Below are 13,640 nucleotides of genomic sequence, written 5' to 3'. Positions count from 1 at the left end.
CCACGTCTTCTTATGAAGGTAGTGCTGAGGTGCCAACTCCCAAGCCACCAGCACTGAAGCCGGATAATTGTCTCCCAACCTGGTTATGTACCCAGCGAACACAGCAGCCCTCCTGTCCTATTTGGCGCTCTGTCTGATTGGATGTGACATGCTGGGAAGACAAAAGAGCAGGCTAATTCAAAGTAACAAACTTCCCTGGGCAAAGCGTCAGATGCAAAGCAAGGGAGCAAGCAGCAGCTCCTCACAACATAGCCCTCACTCCTTAACTCTCCCTTCTAAGGCCTCTCTTGCCAACTCGCTCTCCAAAAGATCAACTGACCTGAAAAGTCAAGGTCCTGAATATTTAATTTATCCAGCCTCATCGTACAAATTATTTTGGTCGTCCCGTCATAAATGTTTAACAGGAAAGAATGAAAAGCAGAAAGTTTTAAATTGTTTTCAGTTACCCTTTACATCTAGGTGAGCAGATCCAATACTTTTGCAGGTTAATACTGTCAAACAGTGACACTGAGGCTTGTTGGATTGTGGTATGCGCACATGAATATGTGTGCATCAATCCCGAAGCGCTGCATTCATTCTGTTGTTATCATAAGGACTAAATCATATGTTTGCCAAGGCCACTATTGAAGTTCTCAGAATAAAGCAGCATGTTACTCTGCGGAGATTAGTTGTCCATTGGGGAAACATAGTGGACTACAAAGCAGTGCAGCCTGGGGCTGTGTGTTCACGGGGGATTCAAGCACTTCTCTTCGTTTGTTTAAGATCCCTCGAGAGAGGTTGCACATAGCATGTACCAGTGTGTGTGCTTTTGAATACTGTTTTCCTATTTCTGCGAGGACTATTAAATAAAACACCTTTCTGTTAATCAGGGGGAAAAAAGGCTATTTGATAAGGTCTTAGAAACAGGTGGTGGGTTTTAGCAGTGCAAAGATTTCAAGTCCTTAAGAAAAGAGCACCAGAGATCCTGCATTCCTTCTGATTTGATTGACAACAGAAGAAAAAAAGAAACTGGACCTTACGAAGGAAATTAGACTTTAGTAATGCTAATTGATTTAATGTACCCTCTTTATAATCATTCTATTGATTGAGCAGCCTGAGTTTGACACATCATGTCACAATAACGAGCTTTGTTCCCTTTTGTAGAATTGCTTCACAAAGTGCTGGAGGAGCGCCAGGTCAAAAGCAGCACACCGAAAAAGCTTTCTGTTTCTTCAGAGCGAATGGAACAGTCATTTAAAAAGGTACAGCACTATGCCGTCACTAAGTGTTCTTTGTCATTGCCAATAAAAGAAACCCGACAGAGCCGTAACTAAGCACAATGCCTCTCAGAAAATGTGTTTTTTTTTTTTTCAAAATTGTTCTCACTCTGTGACAAACTACTTCCAAGATGAGCTTGGAAGTAGTTTGTTTTTTCATACAGTTAAAAACATTCTACAAATGACCACAAATAATAACTTTAGGGGTGGAGCAGAGACAATTGTATTAAGTTATCCCAGCAAACAGTAGGTAATTTAACATAAATGTTGAATCAAAGCTGTTTGTTGGTTGCACATCATTTTGCACACATGCTTCTAAAACCCCCGCTTGCATGAATTTGTATGTCACCCCCCTTCTACCTTCATGGCAGTGAATCATCAAGAGTGGAGATAGCCATCTAATTTTGTCTGAAAGGTACCAGGCTTCACCAGCAGGCAGAGTGGGAACCAAATAAAAGGGAAAAATTGCCTGGAGGCACAAACCCAGCAGGCATGCACTGTTCTCTTAAACAGTCCCCACCAAAGATCTAACAAATAGACAAAGTGCTCCTGGTTGATGAGGGTGATCAGAGTGCGGGGGTACCAGTCAGATGTCCATGGCCTTGGCAGGCTGGAGAGGAGGGTGTTACAACCCTCATTGGTTCAACACAGCATATATACATTGGCACATACACCCTTGAGAAAATGTCTGGGGAGGGAAACCACTGTGTGCATGCTACCACACACAGGTCAAATCAGGAACTAGTGTCTAATAGGAATTTCCTCCGATAACATACATTATACTGATACCAATAACAGGGCGAACTCACAACTTGCATGTTGTTGTTTTCACTAGCATTCCAAGAGCAGCATATTCAGAGTTTTGAGTACTTATGGTAAAAGCAACAGATATGCAAGGAAAAAACGAACTATGTTTTACCACTGAGGCCCCATATCTCTGACTCCTTCAGATAGAACAGCTGGAGCGGAGGATGGTGTCCCTGGAGGAGGAGACCGAGGGGCTGAGGGAAGAGAAAGAGCAGCTCCTTGAGGCCAAGGAAGACTTGGCTCACAACTGCCGCAGACTGCAAGCCTCCCTGGATCATCTGCAAACCCAGGAAGCTGTCCGTGAAGAGGCGGCCCGGGCCCAGGCCCTGGCCCAGGGGGAGCGGCATCGCAGCGAAATCATGGCTTTAGAAGGCCGGCTGGCTGCCTCTCAGAAAGAGGCTACCAAGCTCCATCATCAGTTGCTGAAGCTGAGACAGGATCTAGGGATCCTCAGGGCAGCCAGGGACTTCTACAGGAATCGTGCAACAGCACCAGCGCAGGCAGGCGGGATCCCAAGCAACATTAGCTGCAAGGTCAAATTCAAAACAACTCGGCTCAGAGGTCCGTTACAGCAGCGCAGCCACCGAACAGTCGGCCCCAATCAAGCCATCAGCTGGCAAGGCCGCTGCCCCAGTCCCACTAAGGACGAGTGGGAGGATATGAGTGTCGATAGGTAATGATACACGCACACACAGATGCACTTATTCTCACAGGCACCCTCCTCATTATTTTTTTGGTGGTGGGAGTGGAGCGGGTGGGCTGGGTGAATTGTGGGGGGCCCACGCAGCATCGAGGGGACAACGTGCATATGCAAAGTGTAAGCAAATGGGTGATTGAATTTCATCTTCTGTCTAGTTGGTATTCAGGAGCCAAAAGAAGAATGCAAGCAAGAATGATAGAGAGAAGGAGAGAGGAGGGGGAAACTACTGTCAGATCCTTTGAAATATCCTGGGATGCCTTGCTTGGAGCTTATTGACTGAAATTTGCATGCAAAATTAGCCACCTCTCCGCACAAAGTTGAACCGATGCCAGGAAAGCCCAGGGATAAGGGGGCCGCCCAAAGCTCCGATACCATTCCAGTGATGCCATTTTCATGCACTAGTCACGCTACCTCGAAATTGACAGTTTGGCAGTTTGATTTAATTTACTGGTCCTTTGCATATTCACTAACCCCCCCTTGACAGCGCTAAGGATCCCCCTGCAAGTACCAAGCCCCCCCCCACCCCCACCCGTACACACACAACCATACATGTATAGAAGGTAACCCCACCCTGCGTCTAGTCATGTTGGATATCTTGTGGCATGTCAATTCACAAATGTGTATGCGCGCTACTCTTATTTCCTCCCTATAAACCCCTCCCAACATACACACACACACACACATACACACGCACACACACGCACACACACACACACACACACACACACACACACACGCACACGCACACTTCCTTTCCATCTCACCCACCCTCCTCTTTCCTCTCCTCGCGTTAATTTAGTTGGATAAATTTTGAATGACCCTACTCGGCTCAGTACCAGATGTCTACAAGCTGTTTAACACCCTCTAAATTAAGAACCATCGACAGTAATTATTTCATGTATGTTTTATGCAAAAAAGCCACTGAGCCAACATTTATTGAGTGATGGTCGGAATGATTTGATTTCAAACACTCAGAGCTATCGCTGATATTTATTTCCCTTCACTTTCTCTCCTCGTATGCCCCCCCCTGTATCCGCTCTCTCTTTTGCTCGATCCTACTAACTCCCTGTTTCTTCACCAACTAATTCATCAGGCTGTAATCCACCCCATCTCAATCCACATGAGGCTGTTTAACAGGGACCGGGTGCAGCTATGCCCTGCTTTCCTAATACCTCTCCATGTGGCTAATAAGCAGCAGTCTAATATAGGCTTTACCTGAGAGGAGGATCTAAGTGGATTTGTGAAGAAGGGGTCTAAACTGAGATGTTGTCTTATTTAAGGCACCTGTCAACTGATTTGTTACTGTAAAGCCTTCAGAGATGTTGTCTTATTTAAGGCACCTGTCAACTGATTTGTTACTGTAAAGCCCTCTGCGTGTCTTATCTTGCAGCAGTCTTCTTCAGCAATACGTCTGGTAGGCGCTCCCGGAAATACAGTATTTCTGCCTAAGGAGGTTTGGCCTAAATAGTGCCAAATAAAGATGTCAGACTCGTTAAGGCTGCTGACAAGTCTTTGTTTTTTTTCCCCCTCCTTTTTATCGCTGCCTCTGGCTCCCTCTCTCAAGTTTTGAGCTGCTGGAGGCAGCTGACCATTTTGAGCAGATCAGCAGTTCTGTTCCAGAGTAGGACAGAATGAGAGCAGGGGGGCAAAAGGAATATTGCTCAGAAACATATTGAATTGTTTTGTTGGCAGGAATATGTAGTGTGTGTTCATGATTGTGTTAAAATTACCTCTGGAATACACTTCATTACAGATGAGCGACAATTTATTGACAAGAAAGGGATTCACCAGGGAAAACCAACTTGCTGTGGTGATGGGGGTTCAGTCTGTCTTCTTTTAGATTTTCCAAGTTGCTGGACCTCAACTGAAGGATGTGTACAGTAGTATGCCATCTCTCAAAAGATGTTCATTTGCTGTTTTAATGATGGTGGTGAAGAGCAGCGTCTAACGCAGTGGTTCTCAACTGGTCTGGCTGTGGGACCCACCATCACCCCTTAACGACAAGTCACGACCCCAATTTTCAACTTCTCAAATGTATTTAATGAAAAGATGGTGCAGTTTGAACCTGAGCTGAAAATGTCCTCTCCAATCATAGTAGTAGGGAGCTCTCATGTGCAGAGAAATTGTTCCCGTCAGTCCCCGTCCCACATGTTTCACGTAAACGAGTAAAACTGCTTTGTTTGTTACGTCTGTAGATTCACCCATTTGTAATGCAAAATGACCACTTGCCTTAATTCGAGCTGTGGTCTGTTGTTTGATGTCATCCGACATGTCTTCAATTCGCCTACTTATAGTGTCATTTGACAGAGGAATAGTTTTCAGTTTGCAGATTGATCCAACACGTCCATGTCCATGGCTGCAGGTCAGTAAGACACTTTTGTGATGTCCTCAGCTCTTGAAGTTGTCTTCGAAAGTACTCAACAGGTTTATCTTTGAGAGAAGGGTGTTTTGTTTCCAAATGCCTCTTCAGTTTTGACGGTTTCGTGCTTTCTTGTGCCAGAACCTCGCTGCACAAAACGCACTGAGGTTTTTACCCTCTTTTGTCCTCAATGTAAGAAAATCCATATCTCATGTAGTCGGTGTCGTACTTGTGTTTCACTCCGTTAGCATGAAAACAAACTTTGTGGGTGTTCTTCAATACTGTGAAATGGGTGTCTATTAACATTACAAGGCATTAACGCCAAATACTGTTAAGGAGTGTGAATAACTGCGTTGCATAAAAAAATCCCCTTCAAAATAAAAGCGCAGGATTTTTTTTTTTAATCCACCAGTTGAGAATCACTGGTAGAGTGACTTACGAGTCACTTCATTTTCATACTCATCACACCCAATGTGTCCCATATTGAAGAATCTTTATTCATTTCTCATGATTTGACCCAAACAATTTTGCATCCAGGCTTTAAATTAACAGATCTGTGTTCTTGTATCTGCACAACACACGTTATCTCCATAACATGCCAGCACAATATCCTCAACTGTATTGTTGGTCGTAACACATCCAGGAAACTTTGAAGGACTGTGGGTGCAGTTACTCCTGTTGTCTGATTGGCCTCCTGTTCACTGTGGACAGCTTGAGACTGTTTGTGGTATTTGTCAATTCGAATCTTCGTGATTAGTAGAAAAGTATTTTCAAATTTTTAGTGAGATTACTTCAGACTTTTAAGTAAGACCGGTTTAGCTGCCTCACCAGCATGAAACAGGTAGTGTTTTTCATCTAATGCTTGTAACCCTGGTTTTACTGGTGGTGATTAGTGATCCTCAGCAAGTCCCTGTGCCCCTTCCAGACCGGCTTTAACCCTAACTAGCCCCACAGCCCTGTCATGTTCCAGTTAGATTCTCTCTCTGTGGTCTTTACCTCCGCTGATTCTCCCAGGCCCCACCTTAATAAACCCGCCAGCGTAAATGTCACTGGCTTCCACCTTCACGTCAAAGGTCACTGTCAATAAACCTGTGTGTGTGTGTGTCAGCGTGTGTGTATGTGTGTCCCAGGAAGCCTTGCCGTGTGTCCATCAGATGCAACTTTGCTTGGCTCCGCTCAGCCGTGCCTCTCACACACGTCTGTCACACACAGAGGGCTAATGAAGGCCACAGCCGCTCTCATACATGTTGATGCATTCACCATCAGCACCAGACACTGCAGCTTTTCACTTAATTTACGCCCCACATTTACACTTTCAGCTCAGAAATTGGATGGGACATTGATTTTCTGTTGGAAGGCGGGGGGGTGAAATGCACATATTTTTGCTTGATGTCAACTAAATCAACCATAAAAGGTAAATTGGATTTTTGGCCAGTTGTGGTAGTTTCAGAGGCAGGGTTGTGGGTTCAACTTCTGGCCTGTAATAACCCTTCTCACTTTTCTCTACACTGACAGTGGTGAGGAGTACGAGGACAGTCTCAACAATGTGACCGCAGGGACAATGCATTACAGACAACGCTCTAACAAAAAGGTAACTTCTACAGTCATGTCATGTGTATATTCCCTTGCAGACTACTTCTGCAAGAGTAACATTTAAGTAGGATTTATGTGAATAGACTATGAATGAGAGCACATACTGCTTTTTGTTCGGGTTGTGACAGGCTTGTTTTAATTGTGCCATTATTTCAGTGGTGAAAGACAATCATAAAAACTATTTCTGAATCCTTACACTGATTCTAAACTATCACTCAGTTATTGAAGAATATGCTGTTCAGTACAGTTTAGAAAATGATGTTTGATCCTAAATTTATAATACACAATTTTAAGATGTGATATTCAACATATTCTGTGTAAATTGATATTTATTAAGACAGAATCTGTTGACATACCTTATCAAACAAAACAAGAATTTGATTTCATTTAAGTCTGAATGTTTCAGTTATTTACAGCTACAAAGTCTGTGTTATGTTTTATTGTGCCTTATACAGTAATTTAAGCAATGTAATATTTACTAAAATGTCCTCAATGTCCACACATTTATTCTGACAGGCTGTCAGAGTTGTAGGAGAGGAACTGGAGAGCAGATTAAGTATTTTTGTTGCGAGTTGATAGTGAAGAGAGCGTGTTTTATTCAATGTTTTAATGTTCTTAATGTCTTTTTTTTTTTTTAATACAGTTATAAAGGTTTATGTGATTAATCAGCATATGGATGATCTCGACTCCCTTTGCTCTTGCATTCACAAAGGCTTGCCCATGTGTGGTTGTCGGTGCTCCTTCTTTTACCATCTCCTCTCCACACCATTAAAATCAATAGGCCTGGACCCTTTTTCTCGTCCATATCAAACCACTTCATAGCAGGACATGGCAGCTCCAAACCCCAGAGAGATATGTCCGTCAAGTAAGAGAAGAAGTGGGGAAAGAAGGGGACCTTTAAAGATATTCTGTCTCGCTCGCTTTCTGTTTTCAAGAGGAGGGGAGCTAGGTAGAAGGTGGAGGCGAGGAGAAGGTTGTTGTTGTACATGAAGCCAGGGAGCTGTCAGGACCCTCACTCTCAGATCTCCTTAAGTTTCACCGCTCCAGATCCGCTAAATGTGCCCATCAGCTCCTCCCGGGCTCATCGCTGTGACAGACCTGGCCCCTCACGACACGCTATGTCACAAACCAAAGGGTTCACCCCCCCACCCCCCCACTCTTCTCTCTGCAAGGCACTGTGTGATCAAACCTGGCACTGATCAACTCCTACCTGACCCTTTATACAAAGGAAAGAAGAAGGGGGGTAGGGTGGAGGGGTGCCTTCTTTGATGTCACTACAAACGATGGTGCATTTGGGAGATGTCACACATACACACAAGCACACACACGTATGCGTGCAAATGACTACACACACACAAGTCGTACTGTGAGAGTGAATCTCGGCTTTTCCACAGTGATTGAACAAAGGCGGTATTTGCAAGCGTCTGTCAGGAGTAATATCCGCACTGAGAAGCATTTGCGTTGAAGTCAGTTGAACGCGCTCAGGTGAATTATTAAAGCGCAGGGTGATTTGTCTTGTCGCGTTAAACTGAGCACAGCCTGTGATCATGGTGTCATTATGAGCTGCGTTTCAGGAGGCACAACATGTCAACCGGTTGTGTTACATCTAACAGCTGCTTTTCATCTCTGTCTCTGACTTTTCTGTTCTTTCAGTCCTACAGGTGTTCACAGATCTCAAACGCAGCGGCAACCGCAGCAAAATCCACCAGAAAACAACCCGATGTTCTGGCCCACGGTAGCATGAGTTTTCCTTTTTCACACCCATGCAAAACTACAAAAGTCTAATCGACTATTAATTGAAGCAGGAAGAACACTCAATGTATGTACATGCTGTCGATCGGAAACAAGTATTTAAGAAGTTAACAAGCTTTGTTTTTTTTGTTTGTTTTCAGAACTTGACACTCCTGAATTGGTTATAAATGGCAAATGTTAATCATTCAAGTAGTTAAATATATCACAGTTTTCACTTGTGCATACACAGAGACACTTTTACATAAGCCTGTTAACTCCCACCAGTAGCTTCTAAATAGGGATTTGTTCTGTGCACTTGTCAACTCTGAGGTGCCTGCGTGTACTTCCTCCTGTTAGACGATGAACAGCATGAGCCCCGGGACCGAGGGACGAGAGGCGAAGAAAGGAGGTGGAGGAGGAAGAAGAGGATGCTAATGAAGACCCAGCACTACTCCTCCTCTTCTCTGCAGCAGCGCATAGAGTCCCTACAGCATCACATTGACATACTACGAAGTGCCAGGAAAGACGCTTTGCTGTCTGCCAAAGAGCTGCGAAGGGCCAATGAGAAGATCACGGCACAACTCAACTCCCTCACTGAGAAACTCTGCAGCAGCGAACAGCTCACACAGGTAACTTGGGGGGAAAAAACAGGGATATGCGTAAATCGGAAAGCCAGTTAAAAGTGTTAGGAAGTTTCTTATTGTACTGTCTTTGTCTTTCTTTTTGTGGTTCTTTTGTATTTGCTGAGAGTGCAGCAGTAGCAGGTCCTTTGCACATATCATGCTTAATAAGTGTGGCTGACAGGCCTACCCTCGTCTGTGGAGGTCAGCGCCACGGAGCAGAGGAGAGGACGAGATTCTCTCCCCCTCTCTCTTTTCCTCTCTCCGACTCTGCTGTTTTCTCGTCTCGCTGAATGTTTCAACAAGGCAGTCCTCCACAACAATCTGTGTCACTAGCAGTTACATTTCTCCAAATACAAGTGCAGACACACACACGGTGACCACTGCCACACACTCATTTAGTTATTTACTACCTGCCTCCAGGTAGGAAACTCTTAGACTTGGTATAGGCTATAAATAAAACACCAAGCGCTTTGGCCCTAAACCGTACCTTGCCTGCCAGGGTTTCCTTGTACAAACCAACATATGTACACACACACATACTGTACACAGGCGCACACCAACACCTAGACAGATACAGTCGTTAATCGGACAGGCAGGAGACTTCTTTTGGAGAATTCAGACATAGCAGCAGCCAGCAAGGTCCCACTGGACGCCTGATTAGGCGCATGTGTCTGTATGTCCGTATGAATAGTACAGATGCAGTATATTAGACTTGTACACACACAGGTCAGAGTCCAGCCCTCATAGTGCTGTTACCTAGGAAGTGGCCCTTGTGCTCCCACCCAGGCATCTGATTGCTAAGGCCCAACGAGATCTTAGACACAGACACAGCAGTAAAGCCACACGAGTATGCGCACACACACACACACACACACACACACACACACACACACACACACACACACACACACACACCGTGAATGAGTGGACAGAGAGGGAATTGTTGTCTTCCTGTTAGTTTCCTCTTTCCTCCTGCAGTATTAATGCCACTCCACCAGACAAAGTTGGAGCCGACTGACTGGCCAAAGCCATGTCTTGTTGCCCTCTCTGGAAAGGGCAAGAGGTGATGGACTTTGGGCTTGTTCCAGGCGGTCCTTGCCAACTTTCTAACTAAAACTCTCTGCTTGTAATTGGCTTAGGACAGCCTCCACAGGGGCCATCATGTGAGAAGTAGCATGGCAGTTTCTCAGAAACTTGTTTGTGTTGCTGTTAGACATCGACCGATAGTGGATTTTTGAAGGCCGATATAATAAGTTTGGAGCAGGAAAAAGCTGAAAGCAGATTAATCGTCCGTTTTGATGCAGGGCATCGTAAAAAACACTCTTCATTCAAACTCGACAGAAACAAAATATAACTCTCCAAAACCATCTTCTTTCGGCTTGTTGCAAACTCAGCTGTTCACCTAACCCTTTCGCTAGAAAGAATAATGTTGTAGGTATTTGGAGTTATTATGATGTGGAGAATACTTTTTGAATACATTTAAAAAAATAAGTCTGTCACACATTTATCGGCCAAACCGATTAATCCGTTGACCTCAAGTTGCTGTGTCTTCCTGATGTTTCAGCCATTCTATCCCTCCCTTGTTGCTTCCTTCCTTACCTCCTTTCATTATTAAGGCTGCTTTTTTTTTTATTCACCTTCCCTCTGTGGTCTATGTATGAGTTTGGGTTTTGAGTTTCTAACCATCTTAACAACTGCATTTAATAGCTGCTATTTAAACGACATTTTGCTGCTCTTAAATCTTTAACATGAGAAGTGTGATGTGCTTTGTAATGCTGCACTCAGCTCTCCATGTCCCAGCCTAAGGGGAACATGTGTTCAACAGCATGGTGAAACTTTCATCACAGAGTCCCCAGCACAACGGTATCCTGACAGATGTCTTAATCAGCAACAGAATGGAACCCGGAATTTCAGACCCGCAATGCAGAAATGTGTGGCTGCTTCCCTTTCTTCCCAACATATTAATAACAAAGGATGATTCCTATTTATTATTACTTGGTTTGGTTATGATGCCATTGCTGAGATCTAGGGACCATGGCAATATCAGTGCAACAAAGTCCAATGTGACAAATAATACAAACAGTCAGACAATCATACCAAAAGTTTTAGACAGATTATCTAGACCACTTTATTTGGAGGTAAAAGCTGAAGTGAGTGCCCCTGCAATGTCGGTAATGATCCATCATTGCTCAGGGAAACGTGCACTCACGACTACGGCAAGTACTGTGGGTCAAAGTGGAAACACAAGTCTGTGAACTATGATTGATGTTCACAATGTCCACCTTAGTTTTCTCTTTCAAATAAGTTTGGATGACCTGGAGGTGACTGTAAAAAACGTTACAGTCCATCAGATTGTATGACCAGCCGTGTTTCTTGCCATGTCTGACATTCAGTAATGTGCCATATTCCTAGATCCCAGCGATTCACTTTGAGATCTAGGAACATGGCAACAACTCGAAAATAAGACCCACGCTGTAATAAACTGGAAATATCCTTTTAAGGTGGCATAAGAAGCTTAAAAAACCCAGGTGACAGGTGAAGCATGCCCTCCTATTTCTACTGAGGCTAGCTCTTGACGAAATGTGCTAGTCATGCGTATCATCCAAATACGGGATCATTTTGTTGCTTGGATTATCTACCTCACTCAGTCATTACTTCCCCGTTTACTTCACTTTGCAGTGTACTGTGACATTGCCTCGCAAATGTAACAGCTTTATCTCTTTACATGCCGAGTGTACTGCCCTCCTCTAACATGTAAGGGGCTGGGATTATCACAGGATTAGTGGGTGCAACAGACACAACCCACTGAATTTAAAAAGATCCAGAAATTATTTAAATTTTGATGATATTTGCACAACAAATCACATACAAATTCTGGCCAACAGGATGAATACAGAGTGATTGAGGAACTTTTAAAGTAAGACATTACACTAGTGTCTATCTTGGTTGGTTTATTTTGACAAATTCACTGTGATTTGTGCATGTGTTTATGTGTGGCTATTACAGCTGTATTACAGCCGTTTCCTTATTTATTCTGTAAATGATTAAGTATCACTTGGAAAGGTATTAGTGAGGCCACTGCTCAGATACGAGAAAGAGAGAGACGTGTCCTCTCTTCCAGCCTAATGGACCACCAGTAAATCAGCCCATGTTAGTGTCATCTCTCACCAGGGCTGAAAAATGCCCCGTGAAATCAAAGCCTGTATTACAGGAACTGTCATCAATGCCGTTCTTAATTCGGGCACCGCGGCTACTGCAGCCATAGCCCCACTTTTCATTCTCCACTCCTTCCTCTCTCCCACTCTATCGCTGCTACTTCTTTCTCTCCCACCCTCCCCTGGGGATATGGCATGTGCGTCTTCAACAGAGCAGAGGAAACCTAAAACAAGAGGGATTCTATTAAAAGGTGTCAGCCAGCAACCAGATATCAATAACCTCCATGTATGCAGAGCAGAGAGCAAACTCCTGGGAATCTGTGGTTTCACTTTGGTGTGTGCGTGTGTCTCTGTGTGTGTTTTCAGCATTTACCCCATGTGTGCAGCATCATGTATCATGTCTCCTATTTGTGCCATTAAGCATTCTTGATGTTTGAAATGATACCAGGTCAGCTAATTGTGGCAGTATTGACCCAAACAGAACGTGTTTCTGCCCCATATTTTCTCGATAAGCAGACAATGAGATTTTTGTTGAGCTCCACCGCTCACATGTGGTTAAAAGTGTTCACCTCAGATGCTTATGTTTAGAATCATTGATACACTGTACATTGTACATGATCAGCTAGTGCCATTATCGTTCATCACTCTAAACCCATCCTCTCGCTAAATACTTAACTCACTCCGTCCCAAAGTGCTTTCTGATTCTGCAGGATGGCTTTATTATGCATGCCAATCACAGTGAGAATTAGGCCCTATTGACCGGGCAACGGCTTCATCTGCCTCCTAATTAGCATAAAAAAGGAGATTTATCACAAACTAGATATGAAAGCAAAGCCAGCAGCCCCCCCGTTGCTAACACATACAGTATTTCCAACATATTGTGTTTACTTTGTCTCTGCATCTTTCACATTCATGTAATGTGAATTCAAAATTAAGTCTTTTCTTACAACAGTCATACTTTTTATTTTGCATCTTAAAGCAGAGAAAGCTGGGATTTGGTTTATAGCATTATACCATGTCTCCCATTACTTTTTAGAGTTGCACTCGAACATTCTATAACAAAAAAATAGGTTTCCTTGGTTTAGTAACAGTTGACACGTTTTTTAGTTGAAGTATCATTAGCAGTAGCCTAGATCACCAATTCTTTCTGTCGGTTGCAGAAGCTGACCTCTGACCTGACTGGTAAGGAGCAGCAGAAAAAGGTTCTGGAGATGGAGCTGGAGCAGTGGAGGCAGATCACGTTACCCCAACAAACTGTACCAGCAGCACCAGTACACACAGCGTGCTCCTGCCAAGGCGGGACCATGACCGCCCCAGCTAATCCGGCCCACCAGGCCCTGGAGGCTGAGGTCAAACAACTTCAAGCCAGACTGAAGGTTAGTGGTTCAGAGCAGAACTCTGGTGTTAATGAATGGG

General features: G+C 44.0%; 1 protein-coding gene across 1 annotated transcript in view; it reads left to right on the top strand.

The window, feature by feature from the left end:
* Positions 1–13,640, top strand: part of cntln (centlein, centrosomal protein) — an 84,925-nt gene that overhangs the window by 44,515 nt on the left and 26,770 nt on the right. Inside the window, exons 15-20 of the mRNA XM_068727718.1 lie at positions 1,144–1,241; positions 2,207–2,736; positions 6,638–6,713; positions 8,369–8,450; positions 8,804–9,075; positions 13,385–13,600. Coding sequence (XP_068583819.1) covers positions 1,144–1,241; positions 2,207–2,736; positions 6,638–6,713; positions 8,369–8,450; positions 8,804–9,075; positions 13,385–13,600 — 1,274 coding nt within the window. The remainder of the gene's footprint in view (positions 1–1,143; positions 1,242–2,206; positions 2,737–6,637; positions 6,714–8,368; positions 8,451–8,803; positions 9,076–13,384; positions 13,601–13,640) is intronic.

Source organism: Cebidichthys violaceus, unplaced genomic scaffold (genome assembly GCF_023349555.1).
Source record: "Cebidichthys violaceus isolate CVI_PGR_0920_01 unplaced genomic scaffold, fCebVio1.0.p SCAF_4, whole genome shotgun sequence".
NCBI lineage: Eukaryota > Metazoa > Chordata > Actinopteri > Perciformes > Stichaeidae > Cebidichthys > Cebidichthys violaceus.
Note: the sequence above shows the minus strand (reverse complement) of the source record. Positions and strands in the feature narration are given on the sequence as shown.